This window comes from Caretta caretta, chromosome 8 (genome assembly GCF_965140235.1).
Source record: "Caretta caretta isolate rCarCar2 chromosome 8, rCarCar1.hap1, whole genome shotgun sequence".
In the NCBI taxonomy this organism is placed as follows: domain Eukaryota; kingdom Metazoa; phylum Chordata; order Testudines; family Cheloniidae; genus Caretta; species Caretta caretta.
In genome coordinates, this window is record NC_134213.1 from 45,154,941 (window position 1) to 45,173,909 (window position 18,969).

At 51.2% G+C, this 18,969-nt stretch overlaps 1 protein-coding gene across 8 annotated transcripts in view; it reads left to right on the forward strand.

Annotated features, from left to right (window-relative positions):
* The window catches only part of PDE4DIP (phosphodiesterase 4D interacting protein), a 152,576-nt gene that overhangs the window by 102,421 nt on the left and 31,186 nt on the right, over positions 1-18,969 (forward strand). For 7 of the 8 annotated variants that reach the window (XM_048861884.2, XM_048861887.2, XM_048861881.2 and 4 more), the window contains 3 exons: positions 441-568; positions 13,438-13,520; positions 13,869-14,092. In XM_048861884.2, the coding sequence (XP_048717841.2) occupies positions 441-568; positions 13,438-13,520; positions 13,869-14,092 (435 nt within the window). Of the gene's footprint in view, positions 1-440; positions 569-13,437; positions 13,521-13,868; positions 14,093-15,281; positions 17,187-18,969 lie in introns of those variants that run through there. The other variant, XM_048861888.2, reaches the window with a different exon arrangement.

The window sequence follows — 18,969 nt, forward strand, 5'->3', positions numbered from 1 at the left end:
CATGCAAACCCTGTGCCTTCCAAGGTGGTGGTGGGGAGCTGAGCAGTTTGCGGGGCTGAAGGAGCCATGTGCACATGGAGTTTCTCTTGGTACCTGGGTCAATGGTGATAACTAGCGATGGCCAGGAAGCCACCGTCCCTGCCCTGCTTCCCAGAGGATTGGGAGTGAGTCTGGGGGAACTGCTCTGTGGGTGTAGGAGTCTGTGCCTGACCCATGTGGGAGGGAGGTGCTGGGGCCTAGCGCCTGCAGCTGTTTCTGGTAAAAGTTAGAAGAGAAGCAGAAGAGGCCGACGCTGGATCTACCTTTGGAGCACTGATGAGCAGTGCTCTGAGTAAGTGTTGGCTCACGTCTAACCACCACTGCTCTGCATCCTTGCTGATGTGGACATTCTGTGAAGCCTGTCTAACCCTCTTCCCTTTCTGTATGACATGTCTAATTAGCCCTGAGAGAGGCCAGACTCTGCAGGCTGAGCTGGAGAGGGCCCAGGCACTCCGTGGACGACTGGAAGAGGCTCTTGGCAGAAGCATGGAGCATTTGCGCAGGCTGGAGACCCTAGGCGCCTTTGGAGGTGGGGAACAGCAGAGTGTGAGAGTCCTACCCCAGCATGCCTTCTGAGCTCTGGCCTTCACCCTGCCACCTGCCCTGGATGGAAACTGGTCACTAACAGAGCAAGCCTGGCTGACTGACTCTGGGAGGGTTGACTTGTTACTAATGATACGATAGGAGTGGTGCATTTAGAGCTGCCCTGGAAATGGCGATCTATGCAACCCACGTGTGTCTCGTCTATGTACTTGTTTCTGGCCCTTCAGGGGAGGTTATGAAATGTATTTGCACATTTGAGTCATTCCATTTTAGTTGATCCTCCTCCATCTTTCTCCTACTCCTCCCTTCGTTCCTCTCCCCATGGGCCAAATAAAGATTCCCTCCCTATGAAAGCGATTTTAAATGTTTTGTGCTATCTCACAAATGCATGGGTTTTTTTTTTTTGTTTTTTCCCCCTAATCTTTCCCAGTCAGTTAAGTGCTGCTCATAGGACCACGGCTACCTCTGCAACCGCATGGCAGAGTAAAGAGAAAGCAAGTGTCTGGGAGAAGCACGTTCTCCCTTGCAGACAGAGCTGGGCCCTTTGACAAGGACAGTGGCAGCCAGAGAGGAGGGAAATGGTTGTTTTGTCACCGATTACCTGGCCAACCAGGGCCTTTTTTGGTAGTTGCTATATCACTGATATCGTCTCTTGGGCTAACAAAGAAATGACCCGTTTTAGGCTACAGTCAGATCCAGCTCATGTGGAACCCTTGATTGGAATCTTTTCCGTTTCTGTGGTTGAGACAGTCTCTCTGCCAGCCTTGAAACGTGACTCATTCCTCCTGGGCTAAGCTTTGCTCCGTGGGTTGTAATGGTCCGCAAGCTCCTCTGTGCAGCAAAAGGAAAGAGTTCCCAGCCCTCAAGACAAAAGGGCTGAGGGGGGGTTGGGGTGATAAAGCCCAGTCTGACCTGACAGGGCATGTTCCTATCAGGGTGGCATGGGACATGATGCCTCCGCTCCATGTTCTCAGCTTGTGCGGTCCCTCCAGTCCACTGCTTTGAAAACTTTAGGTCAAGCTGTAGGACCCCTTTGGGCTCATGCGGCTCTGTGCTGTTTTGCAAGTGGGTATGAGTGGAGTGTTTATTCCAGGGTCTCCGTTTCTCTTTCATAAAGGTATTCCTACTGCTCTAAACCAGGAGAGCCAAATCAGCAGGCATTTCCCACACCAGCTTTTCAGTGGTCATCTCTTATGAGTGGCAGAGGGGAAATCTACCACTTCTTATGTTCTCTGTGAGCAGGGGTAGGATGAGATCCAGTACATCACTTAGTCACCCGCTTTCCCTCTCTTACACGTTTATATGGACCATCTTCTCAACAGTGAGCAATAACAGCCAGGGCTGAGGAGCTGCAGTTCCCTTCAGTGTCCTTGTTCCCTGCACCCTGCCTCATTCATGTAGACGGGATAGAGCAGCTCTCATGCTTCTGTCAGGAGGAGATCAAACCATTCATGTGTCTTAACCCTCTTCCCTACTTCGTCATTTCCACCTTTGAGTCTAGGCAGGGATGGAAAAGCCCTGGTTAAGTGTGTCCGGGCCATCTGCCACTGGCCAATTCAGGACTTTTCCAATGCGTGTTTACTGCTGCTTGAATGTGCTGATAGATAGCTATTCCATTGCTACTCTGGGGGCTGCTTTCGCAGCCTAATACATTTCATTACCAAGAAAGTTTATCTTAATATTTAATCTAGATTTTCCCTTTCTTAATTTCATCCCATCAGTCCTAGATATATCTGTGTATCATGCTGTCTCCTCTCTCTCTCTCTCTCTCTCTGTGCTGTTTACACCCTGCAGATGTTACTGTTGTGTTCCCCCTTAGCCATCTCAGACAGATTTAGGTCTTTTAATCTTTCCTTATCAATCCAGTACCCTGCTAACTCTGTCACCCCTCTCTGAACTGACTCTCTCCACTTTGTCGGTATCTGGTAATGTGCCCAGGAACAGAATGAAGTTGAATCAGCATGGCCTAGTGGACAGGTGCTGTGATGATGATTTTACATATGCAGCCCTGAGCTGTGTCTGCATTGTTTTCTTTTTCCAGTTTTGTCACGCTGCAGCCTTGTGTCTGATTTGCTTCTTTCAGCATCCTGGCCTCCTAGCGCAACCTGGAGCTGGGGTTTGGACCATTTCCCCCAGATGTATGAGTTTAGTTCTTTCCTAGCTCTATGTAAAGGATTTTTTTACAAACCCTTTTAGCATAGTTATCCTCATAACTCCCTGGGAGATCAGGCACTACTGTTAGCCCCCTTCTACAGCTAGGGAACTGACAAAGATTAAGTGACTTGCCCAAGGTCATGCAGGAAGTCTGTTGCAGAGCAGGGGACTGAACTAGGGTTCTCTCAGTCCTGGGCTAGTCCCCTAACCACTAGGTCGTCAATTCTCTGAACCGTGTATTTTCTGCCTGGAGTATGTCTCCCTCCTGCCCCTCCCACATTTTAGTTTCATCTGAATTTCATTCCGGTGCTGCCTGTGCCCCCCTTCCCAGCATAAATAAAGATAGGCTGTAGCTAAGCCTACCCATTGCACCCTCTGTCCAGCACTGCTATTGTGTGGGTTAGCATAATCTGTCATTAACCTTTCTGGATGGCCCTTCTGACCACTTTCTATCCACATACTAGTATTTATACCAAAGCTGACTTCAGTTCTAAGAGTATGATGATGTGAGAGAGTATTGCATGCTTTATAAAGTCCAAATATAGCGTGTCTGCTACATCCCTTCAGCCACTGAGCCTAGTGAAAAAAGCACTCGGCTTTGTGTGGCAAAATCTTGATGTACCAATGCACGGTTCCTGCTTGCTCATGATTCTGATAGCTGAGAGATGTGTAGTGGTTTCCCCCATCCTCTATTATTTTACTCTCGGGGTACAGAAGGAGAATGGCCAGATCCCTTTTCTTTCCTTGGGGGAACATGGTGGAAAATTTGTTTTTCTCCAATCTTCTGATCCTTCCCCATTTTTTGGATCAAAAATTGAATTTCCAGCAGCCAACAGTGATCTCCTGAGGGCAGGGGGGAGCAGAGTATGCAGGCCCTGATTCTTGTGCCAGTCCTGGTTCCCTGGTTATCCCAGAAGCCATTGCAAAGGTAGACGGTGGAGTCTAAACATTCGTCTGTAGCTGCAAATAAACAGTTTGTCCATTGACTAGCTCACCCACAGGCCCAGAGAAGCCATCTCCTTGTTAAAAGGTGCTCTCTCCAGAGTCTGTCTGTGTTACCTGTAGCCACCCCTATCAGTACATACTGCTCTTAAAGTCTCTTGTGCCAGCCAGAATGGGGGTACCATGCTTCACACTCAGGCAGCATTTACACTTGCTACACTGGTGCAAGGCAATGGGAATTAGGTCCAGAGATGGCAAAGATGGTGAGATAATAGATTCCAAGGCCACAAGGGACCAAATATGTGACCTAACAGTTACCTGGTAAGTTATTTTTAGCCCATCCACTGCCACTCTCCCTCTGGAGCCTCTCTGGAGTTCTTCCCTGTGACGTAGCGTCAGCGCTTTGTCCAGGCCAGTGTAAATACCAGCAGCGATGGGACTGCTGTCCCAGGAAGTCTGTTCCATGGTCTAAGGACAGATCTCCCTGGCAGAGCTGTCTTCCTGATTGTTTCAATTCTCCTTTTTAAAAAACTGTTGCTTCTCCTCCGGCCTGGATAATTCCCCTCTCCGCAGGGTTTTTGCACCCTTTAGGTGTTGGTAGACTTCTACCAAGTTACCCCTTTTTTTGTCATCTAAAGAAGCAGTGCATATTGGGCTCTTCTGGTACAAAGAATCCTTTACAGCAGGCTCAGGCCCCATTATTCTGGGCATCAGGCAGCCCCAGCTGCAGAGATGTCTCCAGCGCCCTGCTCAGCTGCATTGCTTGTCTCCTTGCTCCAGTTCTCTCCTATGATTGCCTGTTAATGACTCACCACTTTCTGTCAAACACAATAGGCTAGTTTCATGCACACCAGGGTCCCATACCTCCCTGCTCTGCACATGCAGCTCCCAATCCCATTGGGTTTTCCTTTCCAGCCCCATCGCACGCTCATCGCTGGCTTGCTGTCCTGTCACATCTTTGTGTTCCTATTGCCATAATCTCCCACTAGATACTTTTCTCCCTTCCAGCTGTCTTTGTTTTTCATTTCTCAGATCTGATTCCCCTTGAGTTATTTCCTGACAATGTTTTTAACCTCAGAAGGGACCTCTTGAGTGATTTCTGTTTCTTCTGGAGCGTAGGCCACATCCCTCCTAGTTGCTGTCATTTGGGGCGGGGGTCTGTCACAGCTCTGTTTGCTCTTCCCTAGTCATTCATGGATGTGCTAAATAAGAGCAGACAGAGTCCCAACCAAGGAGCACTTCACTGGAGTATGGGTGGGTCTCAGTGCGTGTGTCAGAGAGAGTGAATTTGAAGGATATTCTGAGACAAGCATTGGTGTCCACCCATCTGTTCCCAGCCTCCCCCCCCCCCCCCCCAAAAGCAGGGTTGCAACTCAATGAGGTTCAGACTAAGGCCGTGGCAATATTCGGTATGAAGTGTCTTTTTATGCTAATGCTGGAAGCTTAAAACTTCAACTGAGTCAGCTGAAATACTTGGCTTGGTAAAAGAAGGTGAGTGGTGTTAGTATTTCATGCCATTGGGTGACCCTGACTCCCGGCTGTGTGAGAGAGCTAGGTTAGGCTGCTGGAGAGGATGAGCTGTGCTATATAAAAAGCAGCCATACATGGTATGGAAAGATTGCTCCATACTGGAGATGACCAAGGTCTATTGCTTTAAAAATCCCAGGGGCCAGAACATAAGAACGGCCATACTGCATCAGACCAAAGATCCATCTAGCCCATTATCCTGTCTTCCAACAGTGGCCAATGTTAGGTGCCTCAGAGGGAATGAACAGAGCAGGTAATCATCAAGTGATCCGTTCCCTGTCGCCTATTTCCAGTTTCTAGCAAACAGAGGCTAGGGACACCATCCCTGCCCATCCTGGCTAATAGCCATTGATGGACCTATCCTCCATTAACTTACCTAGTTCTTTTTTGAACCCTTTTATAGTCTTGGCCTTTACAACATTCTCTGGCAAGGAGTTTCACAGGTTGACTGTGTTGTGTGAAAAAATACTTCCTTTTGTTTGTGTTTAAACCTGCTGCCTATTAATTTCAGAAGGACACAACTGGTGCACTGCAGGTTTCCCAGATGTGGTGGCAACAAGGGGCCAGCTTGGCTGGTGTGCCTCCATGCAGCCCCATTGCCCTCAGGGGAGCTGCGTTGATGTGCACTAGCTAAAACTGCTCTAAGGGTCCAAATATGTTAAGAGATGAGGGAAATCACAAAACTGGGCCTGCTCCTGCTGCCTTTGACATGGATGGGAGCAGAACAAGCCTTGTGCTACTACCGCTCTCAGTCCTCTTCTGTTAGGTGCTACAAGTGCAATCTCAGCTGGGCAAGGTTTTGCAAAGCAATTTGGTACCCTGTCTGCCTGCTTTTTAGACCCCCATATTTGTGCCTGCCTGGACAGGTGGTGAGCTCTGTGGGGAGGCTAGCTAAGACACTGTAATAGAGGTGCAGAGAGTTTGCAGAAGCACAGGAAAACCAGTAAAATCTACGGGCCTGACTCATGGGTGCTGTGGAGGTGCCGAAGGCTCATAAAGCTGGTTTAATTGGCTACCTGGGCATTCCCCTCTGTGCAGGAGGAAAACCCAATGTGCAGAGAACCCATGTAGCAGCTCACTCAGGTGCCCTCTTGCAGCCCCCCTCCCCTGTGACATGCTAAAGTGGGTGTGACCAAAGCAGCGCATTCCTCCAGCTATTCCTGGCTACTGAGTGGCCCCTGGAGGATGTGGACAGTGGGGAGCAGGTTAGGAGAGGCTTGAGGTTGCTCTAAGAGTGGGGCCAAGCTAGCATCTTGCTAGTCCCAGCAGCAGGATACTGCCCCTTTGCTCTTTGCCAGAAACAGCTGTCCTAGTGGTAGGAAGCCAGCAGGCTGCCTGGGTGCGGGACCCCACGTTCCCAAGGGTCGTGGAAATGGGGAAAGCATCGCAATTAAGTGGATTTATTGGCATGACTCTTCAGACAATGATAGTGAAAATCATCCCAGTGCGGCCTTGCCAAAGACTGAAGCCACAAAAGGGGAAGCTTGAGTGCAGTAAATCGTCAGGGCTGACTGGTATTGGCTGAGGGTCAGAAGGGAATGATGTGTGAAGATAAGAATATTCACTGTGGGGCTTGATCCTGAAATGCGCTGAGCTGGGGAGAGCTCTCACCTTTTTCTAAGGCCCAGGATCCAGGGAGACTACACTGAGGGCCTTGTATGCTCCCCACCTGCTTGGGGTCCCGGAGGAAATTACTGGGGAGACCCTGGTAATGCAGCTGATTCAGAGGCTCTTTCTCTCAGGTTTGGCTACAGGAGGGCCCTGAGGAGGATCAGGCTCCCTGAGTGCGGCTGGGCAGGAGAGCAAACATAGGGACACTGCAGAAGGGGAACCTGGCAGAGTGCAAATGATGCTTGTCCCCGTGCAGGAGAGTGCAAGGAATAGGACGTCCGCCCCCCCCCCCCACACACACACACGCCCCAGCTTTGCAAAGGGCTGCTCCAGGATGTGAAGTTCAGAGATGCTGGGTGGGGCTTGTTCACGGCTTGCAGAAGGGCAGAGCAATGCCAGGCTAGCCAAAAGAGGGCTTTGCTAATACACTAGGGGAGCAAATAAATTAGAGTAAGTATTGAGAAGGGGAAGGAAAATGTTGGAGCTAGGAAACTGCTTTTTAAAATCTCACTATGTAAACTTGTTTGGCCCATTAGGCAGTAAAGGAAACCCTTCTGATAATTAGTGATCGCTGCAGAGCAGAGAGGGAATGCTTTGCAGAATATGCCAGTGAGTCCAAGTCACCTGCAACCTAGACTAACAGGGAAATTAACGAGTTTACTGAATCACGGCTAACTGTTTGAACAAGCATGGGGAAAAGCCAGTGTGGATCCAATCTTCAAGTCAGGAAAAGGAGAGCAGCCCTGCTAATTACCAGCTGGTAAGTTCAACTTCTTTCCATAGCAAAATGTTGGACCAGATATTAAGAGAAAAAAGATCTATAGAGATGGAAGGGATATTGAAACCAAGAGCAATAAGCAGCAGGGGGGATTTTAAGCAATGAATCCTCGGAATGCCGGTATAGCGCTTTGTTTAGAGACGTCCGATACCCCAGGTAGACTGCAGCAGGCTGTACTTATATGGTATGAGAGGGAGAGAGAGAGTTCTCACTGCTCAAAGAAACTGCAGTAGAGTCCTGCTGGTAACAACTATGTCTAAACTGTAGTAGCTGGCATGAGTCGGACCCTAGCACAGAGAGAACCAAAAGGTAGAAACGGCAGCACGTGGGGCTGGGAGGTGGTTCTTAGTAGGGTGCTGCAGGGATCAGTGTTAGGGCTGGTTTTATGAATGAGCTGGACTAGCAGGAAATGACCCTGAAATTTGCAGTGATACTGTACTGGCAGGCCGTGTGAAAATCAGCTGCTGTTAGAATGGCACACAGGCCATTTTAAACAAAGACTTGATCTGGAAAATGCAACTCTAATGCATCTTGGGCAAACTAAGTCCCGCTTATTTCATGGGAGTGAGCCATGGGGAAAGTGTAATGCCAAAAAAAGAGTGGGGGACTTGAGTGGGCAGACAGACAGGTTTGTATCTGACATGGCTGGAAAGCACCAGTGAGAATAGGCACTGTCTATATGACTGTGATGGAACAGAGAGGAGATGGTCCCTCACTGCTCCACTGAAACAGCAGCAGGAATCCTGGGACAGATTTAGGGCCCTGGTTGCTACAGCTCCTGTGTGCCACTCCAGTGGGACATGGGGGTCTGAAGGCAAGTCGGAGGGGAAGCCCCCAGGGGCTTCCCCCAGTGCAGGGCCAGCTATGGACCTTTGCTCTCCCCTCTCATCCCCCAGCCTAGGGGTATGTGAGGAGCAAGAAGGGATGTGGTGGTCAGAATGCTCTGAGCTCAGGCAGGTTTGATCTGCACAGCAGCCCACAGCTAGCTGAGAGAGACTGCATAAATCGGAGCTGTGGGGAGACAGATTAAACTCACTGGCACCCACATGTACCTTCCTGGGTGTCTGTCCTGCTGTGTATGGATCCCTCCAAACAAGTATATAGGCAAGTTAGTGCAGAGGGCAGCAGATCTGAATCAAGTGCCTTAGCATGGAAGGATAAAAATAGCACTGAATGTTTTGTAATAAAACCTCTCTCTACCATTTCTAAATATAGGCTGTCTGTGAAATATTTGGTCTATCCAGAATACATGGCAAGTCCATCCTCAACTGGACAGTGCTCAGCACTGGCTGCTGGAGCCCTGATTCAAACGAGCCATCTGAATTTTCCCTAAATAATCCCTAAATCTGCCTGCCAGAAACTGAGACTAGATGACTGGGGATGGATCACTCAGTAAATTGTCCTGTTCTGTTCACTCCCTCAATATCGGAAGACAGGATACTAGGCTAGATGCACCTCTGGTCTGAGCCACTACGGTTGTTCTTATGTTTGCCTTGAAGTCTGAAAAGTGTATTTTACTTACTCTTATATGGAAAAGCTCCCTCTGGGGCTTGCCCACATTAAAACATGAGGGGAGAGGATAGCCCAATGCCAAGACCAATGGTGCAATCTTGATGCTGTTGAAGTCAGTTTTGAGTTCAACAGAGTCAGGATTTATCCATCAGTATGGAGAATGGCTGCTGCAGAAAGTTCTGGGCATGTGAAAACCGGGAGCTCTGTGGAAACTTTTGCAACTGTAACTCTAGCGGGAGCAAAGGAGTGCAAACCATTGAAATAGACTGATTGGAAAAGGCAGCAGAGCACTGAGTTGGGGGATTCAGAGTTCGCTAATAACACTAGAAGGCAGAAGGGGAAGTGCCTGGCAAGGCATGTTAATGAAATAGACTGGATTTTTCAGCTCTATTGATGGTCTCTGAATTGATGGGATCCTCTGAGGATAGGAATGGAGAAGCTGTCAGAGGTGGCTCCAGAGGGCACCTGGCCAGTGTACAGTGAACTAGGATACATGAGTACCTTGGAACAGGGACAGAACTGGGCTCAGCTTTGATAGACTTTTAAGAAAAAGAAATGGTGCCCGTCCCAAGACAGGTTGCAAAGACGGCTGGGTGGGGAGAAAATGGAGGCTTGGAAAAGACTCGATTGAGATACTGAACATCGTGAAGGGAAATTTAGAAGCTCGACTGGTCCCTCTGCTCATTCTGCCTCACATAGCAGGAAAAACCCCTGGTTCTTGCGTAAATGGTGTTAAATTCGGAGCAAAGAAAAGCTCTGTTCACACAGTTTCTGAATTCACTGCCTGTATGTCAGAGTCTAGAATCTGTGAGTTTATGGACAAGGAGCTAAAATAAATGTAATCAAATCTTATGCTTCAGGGCATCAATTTAGCTTCTGCCATGGCCAGGCAGCAGTTCTCACCATGTGTGGCACTGACAATTAGCCAGGTGCTTTGTGAGAGGAGTTGTCTTCCCCTGAAATCCCCAGTGTTGCTTTAATGACAGAGGGTGGATCCCAGACTTGGCAGCCCACTGGCCAGCTCTGGTCCAGTGGGAGTTGGAAGGACTGGAGAGCGCTTGGCATCCCATGGTCAGCAGAGGTAACTGTCCCACCCTGCTCCAGCCATTGGGGGTGGCTCTGCCCTGCTGCCCACCAGGCCACTCCCGATAGCCGCAGTGCTTCGCCCAGGTCGCAGGGTCTCCTGTCCGATTAACATATTCCCTAACTAGGCTCAGATAAAGCCCTGGGCCCTCCTTGTGGGACAGACAAGGGTGTCTCCCTCAGTACCCTCTGTGGTGCGGGGCTGTACACTGCCCTGTGTCTGACCTCCTGGTTCTGGGGCTGGAAGTGGCTGCTGCCCCGTCCTTACAATCCATAGAAGAATCTGGGGCCACCTCCCGCACCCATGCTGAGAGCCAGGGCGGGCAGTGGGGCAGAGGGAGTCAGAGCCTGGAGACTACCCTGTGTGTTCGCCCTTGGTCCAGCTATTGGGTGCAACCCCCTGAGAAGCTGGGGACTCTGCTGGGTGGGCTAGGAAGGGCAGGTGGGTCTCCAGCCAACCTTGGAGCAGCTGCACCGCCCTTTCCAAAAGCAAAGACCCCGGGAGTGAGCCCTGGTGAATGAGAGCCTCCGATACAAGAAACCGGGGCTCCCCACCTTGTAACTTGAGAAACAGCCAGGGACTGGGGGAGGCTGAGGACCCTGACCCCCTCGCAGTGATACCCCATGAGAGGCTGGGGTTGCCATGACCCTGGGATAGGCCAGAGGCAGCCTGGCTCTGGCTGAGTCAATAGGACTAAAGCAGAGCAACCATACCACGCTCTGCTGCCAGCACCCTGCTCTGCCAGCCTGTGGAGGGAGGAGAGCCCTGTCAGCCGCATGGCAAGGACAGCACTCCCCTCCAGCGCTCTGCCCTCACTGCTGTTGGTGCTAAACGTGGGCGATCCAGCCTGGGGCGATGGACGGCCTGCAGCACTGATGCTCAGATGGCTGGGTATGTGCTGGGGTGATTCACTCTGCCCTGGAACCTCTCTCTTTGCTGCTGAAAGTGGAGCAGGCAGAGCCAGGTCCACGGCACGTGGGAGTCGGTGTTGATCTGTCAAAGGCAGTGGAGTGGTGTTGATTTGCACCGGTTGAGGATCAGGCGCAGCGCTGCTGTTTCCTGTGGCTGACGCCAAACCTCCCTGAGATGTTCACTCCCAGGAATGGCCTGTTGCTGGGCTCCTTGCTGCCCTGGGACCAGCCGGTGACCTGTCAGTTCCTGGCTTTTCCCTTCCTGTCCTGATGGGTCTTGCCAAGCTCTAGGCAGCCGGTGTCAGGAACCACAGTTGACAGGCAGAGCAGAGTCTGGCGGAGCCTTGGTGGTTGTGAGGCTTGGTGCTCTTGGGCAGAAGAGTGCCTGGAGGCTGAGAGAAGCCCTTGGCTGTGCGGTAAGCTGTCTGGGGTGAGGGCACCAGGGAGCAGAGGGCTTGTAACACTATTATTATCCTCTATTAGTACTGCAGTAGCGCCTGATAGCTCCAGTCCTGACCCAGAGGGTTATTGAAAAGCTCATTCGGTTGGGGTCCCATTGGGTCCCACCTTCATCACTTCTCCTCTCCCTTTTGGACCAGAGCCCTCTTGGCCGATCACTGTGCCTGCAGTTTTATTCTGCTTGTCATTGCACTGTAATGAGGGCATGCAGTGTCCCTGGGTCCGCAGCACCGCAGCGTGAGCTACACTGGAGTCCTTGCCTGTCTAGCACCCTCCCCAGGGCCTTGGGAGCAGTGTTCCCTCTAATTTTTCCCACCCATGTGTGGAATGAATTTTGTGATGTGCACCAGTGTGGAGGTGATGTGTGACACATAACAAAATTCATGTGGTGGGGCCGAGGAGTTCCAAGTGTGGGAGGGGGCTCAGGGCTAGGGCAGAGGGTTGGGATTCAGGGGTGTGAGGGCTCCAGCTAGGGGTGCGGGCTCTGGGGTGGGGCCCGGAGTGAGGGACTCAGAGCTGAGGCAGAGGGTTGCGGTACAGGGCTGTGAGGACTCCGGCTGGGGGTATGGGCTCTAGGGTGGGGCCGGGGGTGAGGGACTCAGGGCTGGAGTAGAGGGTTGTATTCAGGGGTTGAGGGCTGCAGCTGGGGGTGCAGGCTCTGGGGTGGGGCTGGGGATGAGGAGTTTGGGGTGCACCTGGGCTGGGGGGGGAAAGTTGCCTCTTCCCACCATGGCAGCTCTGGGACTGGGGCTGCAGGATATGTGCCCCTCCCTTGGCCCCTGGAGGTCCGGCTGGGGTTAGGTTCAGAGTGGGGTGCCCCAGCCGCGGCAGGTCTGGGCCGGGACTGGGTTTGGGAAGGGTGCCCTGTGACAGGTCTGGGCTGGGCCGCTGCGGCTGAATCTGGGCACAGCCACCCAGGTTCACACCGCACTGCCCCAGCTACAGTTGGGTCCGGGCCACGAAACACCACCCTGGCCATGGCTGGATCCGGGCTGCGCCACCCCAGCCACATTTGGACCAGGGTAGGGCCACCCCAGCTGTGGCAGGTCCAGGCTGTGGCATAGTTGGGGCTGGAGTGCCACCCCAGCCATGGCAGGTTGGGGGTCGGGCTGGGTTTGGGCCCAGGGAAGGGCGCCCCTCCCCCAGCCACGGCGGGTCCCTGGGAGGGTTCCCTGAGCACCTGTATGGTGCTAAATAGGCTGCTGTGTGGCAGCACGGCCATGCAGCTTACAGGGAACTTAGCTTGGGAGCTGCGTGCCTTCCCTCTCAGGCTCCCTGGAGCGAGGAGAGGCCATCCAGGCATGGGTGGAACTGCAGGGAGCTGGGAGGGAATGGGCCTCATGCATGGCATTGTGTGGGGGCGGGGTGTGGGGGGGAATGCATGTCGGTCTTGTTTGCTGGGAAAGGGCAGGAATGCGCACAGGGCATCTCCTGCAGAAGGGCCCGTGGTCCTGAGTCTCTGGGAAGCCGGGAATTGGGCCTAGCTTGCCGGTGGCTGGCTGTGTCAGAGGGCACCATGGGGTGCAGATTGCTGGGGTGGGTATTTTCCTGGGCGGGGCTGGGTCAGCCTCACATACTGCTGCTCCAGGCCCAGAGGCGGTTCGGGGAGTGCAGGTAGACTTCCCTGCAGCATCCCCACAGGGACAGGCCTCCAGAGCCATATGGGGGTGCCTGGCGCAGGGAGGGAGTGGGGCCATGTCCCAGGGTGGGAGCAAGTGGCCTGGCTCAGTCCTTTGTTTCTAGCCACTGTGGGGTCTTGGCGGCATTCTCCACACTGGGTGCCTGCAGAGTGGCTGGGCTAGTGGGAACGCCGATGAGGTTGGAAGAGCCTGGGTTGTCCTCACTCTGAGTGCTTCACAGCCTGGTGTCTCTGCTAGGTCAGCCTGGACGGGAGTACGCCGGGGACGTCAGTGCTGAAGGTATCAAGGGGGAGGCGCCGCCCAGACCCGCAAGCCAGCAGGTGAGTCCAAGAGATGCGCCGCTTTGCTGAGGTGCTGCCAGAGCTCGGCCAGAGTGGGGTGGCCAGGGGAGCTCCTGGAAGGACCCAGGGCAGATCATCTTGGAGCTGTGCAGCTGACCTGAGACTTGCTCATTGCTAAACAGCTGGGAGTCAGGTTGTCTGCTTTGATCAGCTGAGAACCAGGGCCTGGTGAAGAAATCCAGCAGGAACCAAAGGCCTTTGGGTGCAGCTTGCAGGGTCAGTGCTTTAAAGGCCTCCCTGGGCACCGTCCAGCCCTGCCCCAGGCAGCTCAGTGACACATAAACCCTTCACAATAACCTCTCCTATGGCACCATGCTTCCCCTCCAGACCAGCCAAGGGCTTCCTGAGAAGAGCCCGGTGGCCAAGGCAGTGCAACCCGATCTCCTCACCCTGGCTCCCCTGGAGAGGGAGAGCAGCCTGCAGGCAGAGCTCCTCCGCGTCAGAGCCAAGAACCAGCAGCTCCTGGAGCAGAAGGCGAAGGTGGTAGGGGAGCTGTGGGAACTGAAGACTCTGATGGAGGAAGCTGGTTTTTCATCTCTCTCTCCCATCAGGTAGGACAGGCCGATGCAATTTGGGCATGAGAGCCTGGGGTCACGAGAGCATGTGAGGGCATCAGGCTGCAGAGCAAGGAGGGAGTAAGAGCAAGACTCTGTGTTACCCTCACACTTTAGGGCACTTCACCGTTACCCTTCTGTGGGCTCAAGGCATAACCTAGCTAATTTTGGCACCCCCACCCTTACCCATTTCCTAGGGCTCCCGGCAAAAGGCACCTGCCTATAACCATTTCCTAGAGCTCAGGGCCTAATCTTCTGTGGGTTTGTGCGGCCTGTTGCCAGTGAAAGAGCCTTACACAGGAATAGCCTTAACCTCTATTTATTAACAGTCACCAAAACAGAATGCACATGCTAAGCATACAATGCTCACCACTCCCAATAAGGCAGACAAACTTTTCCTGGTGGCCAGTCAGGATCAGGTCATCCGGGGACTCCTACACCCTGCCAATCACACTGTGCAGAAGCTGGAGTGTGGCAGCTCTGATCTTGGGCTGTGTCTTGGGGTTAGGTTCGAGAGAACTTCTGTTTGGACCCCAGTTTATATAGTTACATTTGAGTCCTGCTTAGCTCTGCCTTAACCAATCATTTTAAACTGAAGTCCCACAGAACAGTGTTTTCCACCCATCCTAGCCCATTACAAAACAGTTCTTTACCCAATCAGACCCCACCACCTTAGTTGATTTAAATTTTGTAAAATTAGTTATGCAACAGACAGAAACAATCAAAGAACCAGATAGGGAACCTACAGATAAACAATAGAGAAGTGGGGACTGTAAAGTCAAACAATAAAGAAAATAGAGATTTCACAATCACAGCTGTTGATAAGTGATTCCTTGCCAGGTAGAATGCATCAAACAAAGTTTTCTTAAGATCTGTTTCTTCGTCTGGCGATGGTTGGTACTATTAGGATAGGAGCCTCCTTAACAGCCCTTCACATTGTTTTTATGTAATTTAGATAGAATGTGAGGATGTGACTCTCTGCTTCCTAGCTCATGGCTGCTGCTCTCCTAATGTGGCTGCTGCTGCTTACTGTAGAAGAAGGCCTCAGACCTTACAATCCTCCCCTTAATGACACTTTTACCAAAGCCATCATTACTATTACAGGAGTCCAGCACTCAGACCTGTTGAGCTTGATCTTGCCTCCTGGGTATAATTAACAAGGGCCTTATTTGACTTTGTATGCCAGCTTCCTGTATTCTCTGAACAGTTCTCTTCATCCAGCAAGCCAAAGCTATTATGCTCACTATTCAAGCCAACTGGATTCCAATGATCACCACGATGGGGTGAACCACTATATTTAGCATACCAGTTGCAGTAGGCAACCACCCTAACAGTGTTTCCCAGCAAGAGTGGTCTCCTGCATCTACAATAGTTTTCAGCTCCTGGATGACTTTTGTATTATCATGCGGTACTTCAATACATATTTGCTTTCCTGTCTGCACAACATGTTGTAGATGTGAATATAACACAGGATGGGCCAACCATTTCCTTATCATGGTCTTATTCATGGCTATATGAACCTCAATTCTAAGGTTACAGGTGTTACATTGTGATACAACTGTGGTTTAAACTTTAAGTAGTTTACAGTCCACAAGGAAACATAGTATTCAGAATCACAACTTACAATTTTTGTAATAGTGCAAAAACATCTATTAACTAAATAAGTCATAAAATACAATTCCTTATACTATACGACTACCGTTGCACAGTGATTCCTAACACAAACACATCCCCTTCCTGCATATATAACACTGACTTTTGTTCAATGAATATATCAAATGTACATCTTTGTGTCCCTTTTGGTTTGAGCATAAAAACATTGATCTCTTTTTTGTAAATTTTGATCCTCACGCACACATCCCAAATTTTCATGGGCCACACACTGAAACATGTCAATGGTTTTCCATTGTTGATGTTCTTTATATGCCCAGGAATGATGATCAGCGGAATACATAACCAAATTTTTTTGCTAGCGGGATTCTTAGGGGTACAACTGGATATATATCAGTAGTTAGACAGGGGTGTTCTTTTACTACATATGCTCATAGAACCATTTGGTCTTTATTCAGTGTAAAGTTTACCAATTTGCACCATGCCATTAATTGTCTTTCCCATCCTGTAACATTTTTCTAACAACAACTTTATTTCCAAAAGCAAATTTCCTTGCTTGCCTTCCTGAATCATTTGGACAACCAATTGCTGACTTATTCCTTGGGCCTGTGTACAGGCTAATGCTAAGGACACATTTTCTTGAATTGTTCCTGTCAAGGCTGGTTCCCCACTCCGGCACTTCGAGTGCAGAAGGTGAGGGCCCTGACGCACTCTAAAAATTAATACTGGCCACTCCAGGCTTGTATTAAACCCCAAGGTTACAGCTTTTCTCTGACCTTGGATTGGTAGATGCTGCCACCACCCAAGTGCAAAACCCATGCCGCCCAGAGGATTCAGAGGGCCTGGGCCAAAGCAATTTCAGGGGGCCCCTTCCATAAAAAAAAGTTAGTTTTTGCCACCCCAAGCCGCGAAGGAAAAAAAAAGAAAAACCCAAGTCGTGCCGCCGAAGAAAGAAGAGGACAGGAGGACCCGCCGCCGCATTGCCGCAGAAGGCTGAAGCGGAGTGATTGAGCTGCCGCCGAAGTGCCGCTGCTGAGGAAGAGTGGTACTGAAAGACCGGCCGCCGAATTGTCGCCGAAATTGCCCCCACCCTGTCTGCGGGGCCCAGGGCCTGGGGCAAATTGCCCCACTTGCCCCCCCCCATATGGGCGGGCCTGGGGCAAATTGCCCCACTTGCCCCCCCCATATGGGCGGGCCTGGCAAAACCCCTTTGAGAACTCAGGAAGGCGCACTTGGGAATTCCTTTTTGTGGGGTACCCTCGAGTCCTTTCACCCTCACTCCAGGGAAGAGCTGGGGAAGAAGAAGGAAAAAAAAAGGAAATAAGCTGTTGCCACCAGCTAATTAAACAACATGTGCACAGACCTCTTAAGACACAAAAATCCAATCCTGTTCTTAAAAAAGGTAAATTTTATTAATAAAAAAAAGAAGAATATACATTTGGGAATTTAGGCTTTTGCTAGATTTAAAAAAAAAAAACAACTCCAAGGATTAAGCATCAAGAATCGCTTTCTTGAGGTCCAGCTTAAAGGTTACAAGCAAAACAAAAGCACCTGGGGTTAGCACAGAGGAATCCACAAGCCATAAAGAAATAAAAGGGAGAAACCTAACTGTGTCTTCCTAGACCAGGGGTGGGCAAACTTTTTGGCCCTACGGCCACATTGGGTACAGAAATTGTATGGAGGGCCAGGTAGGGAAGGCCCCCGCCCCCATCCCAGCCCCCCAGAACTCCCACCCCCATCCAACCCCCCCTGCTCCCTACCCCTGACTGTCCCCTGAGACTCCTACATCCTATCCAAACACCCCTGCTCTCTGCCCCTTGACCATCCCCCCCCGGGACCCCTCCATCCAATCTCCCCTGCTCCCTACCCCCTGACTGCCCCTCTGGGGCCCCCTGCCTCATGTTACCTGTGGGGTAGGGGAAAGGGGGGCTCAGTCCTCTCCCAGTGCATTTCCCCTGCTCGTTTGGCTGCTCTCCCTGGCAGTCAGGCAGGGCTCGCTCCCTGTCTCGGCTTGGCTGCTGGGGACAGGGGCCAAGCATGCTGGAGGTGGAGGCAGGCCCTGGTTTGCTCTGCCCCTGGCCCTGGCAGCAGGGCCCAGGCCCCTTGACCTCCCCCCTGGAACTCTCCCTGACCTCGCTGCCCTGGAGTACGAGGTCTGGCTCCGCTATAGCCCTGCCGCCCAGCTGGAGCTGCAGCCATGCTGCCCAGGTGCTGGAGAAACTATGATTACAAGGGAGGGAAGGAAGCAGAGGGGAGGGGCCAGGGCTAGCCTCCACCCCGCTCATCATGCTGCCTGGGGGCCAGAGGGAAGGGTCCTGTGGGCTGGTTGTGGCCGGCAGGCCATAGTTTGCCCCCTCCTCTGTCCTAGACATTTCCTGATCCATTTACATATCTGGGGTTTTAGATTAATAGTTTCTAGGTATGATACTGATGATTTTTCATACCTGGCCCAAGCTTCTCACAGCATAATTGCTCCCTGTCTGCCTCTCTGGGAGAACAACCATAGACAGAAAAAGGGGAGTCTTGTTTCAATTTTAAAAAGTTCTAGACTTCCCATCGGCTCTTCTGCCCAGGTGCCCACTCACTTCCTTTTACCTATGCATCGCAGTGAGACTTTTTAACCCTTTACAGGTAGAGCAATTAGAGAACAGCTACAAAGAGGGATTTACAGCTGCTGGCTGGGTGTTAATAAAAGGGAGCTCCCCCCACTTCATTTATCACAGTTCCCATAGCCTCTGCTAAAAGTAATAAATCCTTTTTACCTTGCTGTTGCCATACTGGCCGTATTTTAGAAAATAATTGTTGCCCCATTCCTAATTTTGATAAGGATGCACTGATGGGATTTCCATTGTTTGCCAATACCTCTAGGTTAGTAGCATCCCGTATTCCAACTCCTAATCCAGTTCCACCCAAAGCAGTTTCCAATACACCCCTTAGGAGCCTTTTCTTTAGGCTTGCTACCCCTCCTGGCTGCCAAGCATATCCAATAACCTTCAGGAAAAGGAGTACTTGTGGCACCTTAGAGACTAACCAATTTATTTGAGCATAAGCTTTCGTGAGCTACAGCTCCTTTTCTTTTTGCAGACTAACACGGCTGTTACTCTGAAACCAATAACCTTCAGTAGTTCACACTGAGGTAGTAGTAGGGCAGCTATACTTTCACTGGGCCTTTACTGTACTGCCCCTTGTACTAGTCAGGGAAGATGTTATAATGCCCTCTTCTTGTCCAGTATGGCCACAGTTATCCTGTGCTTACACTGGCG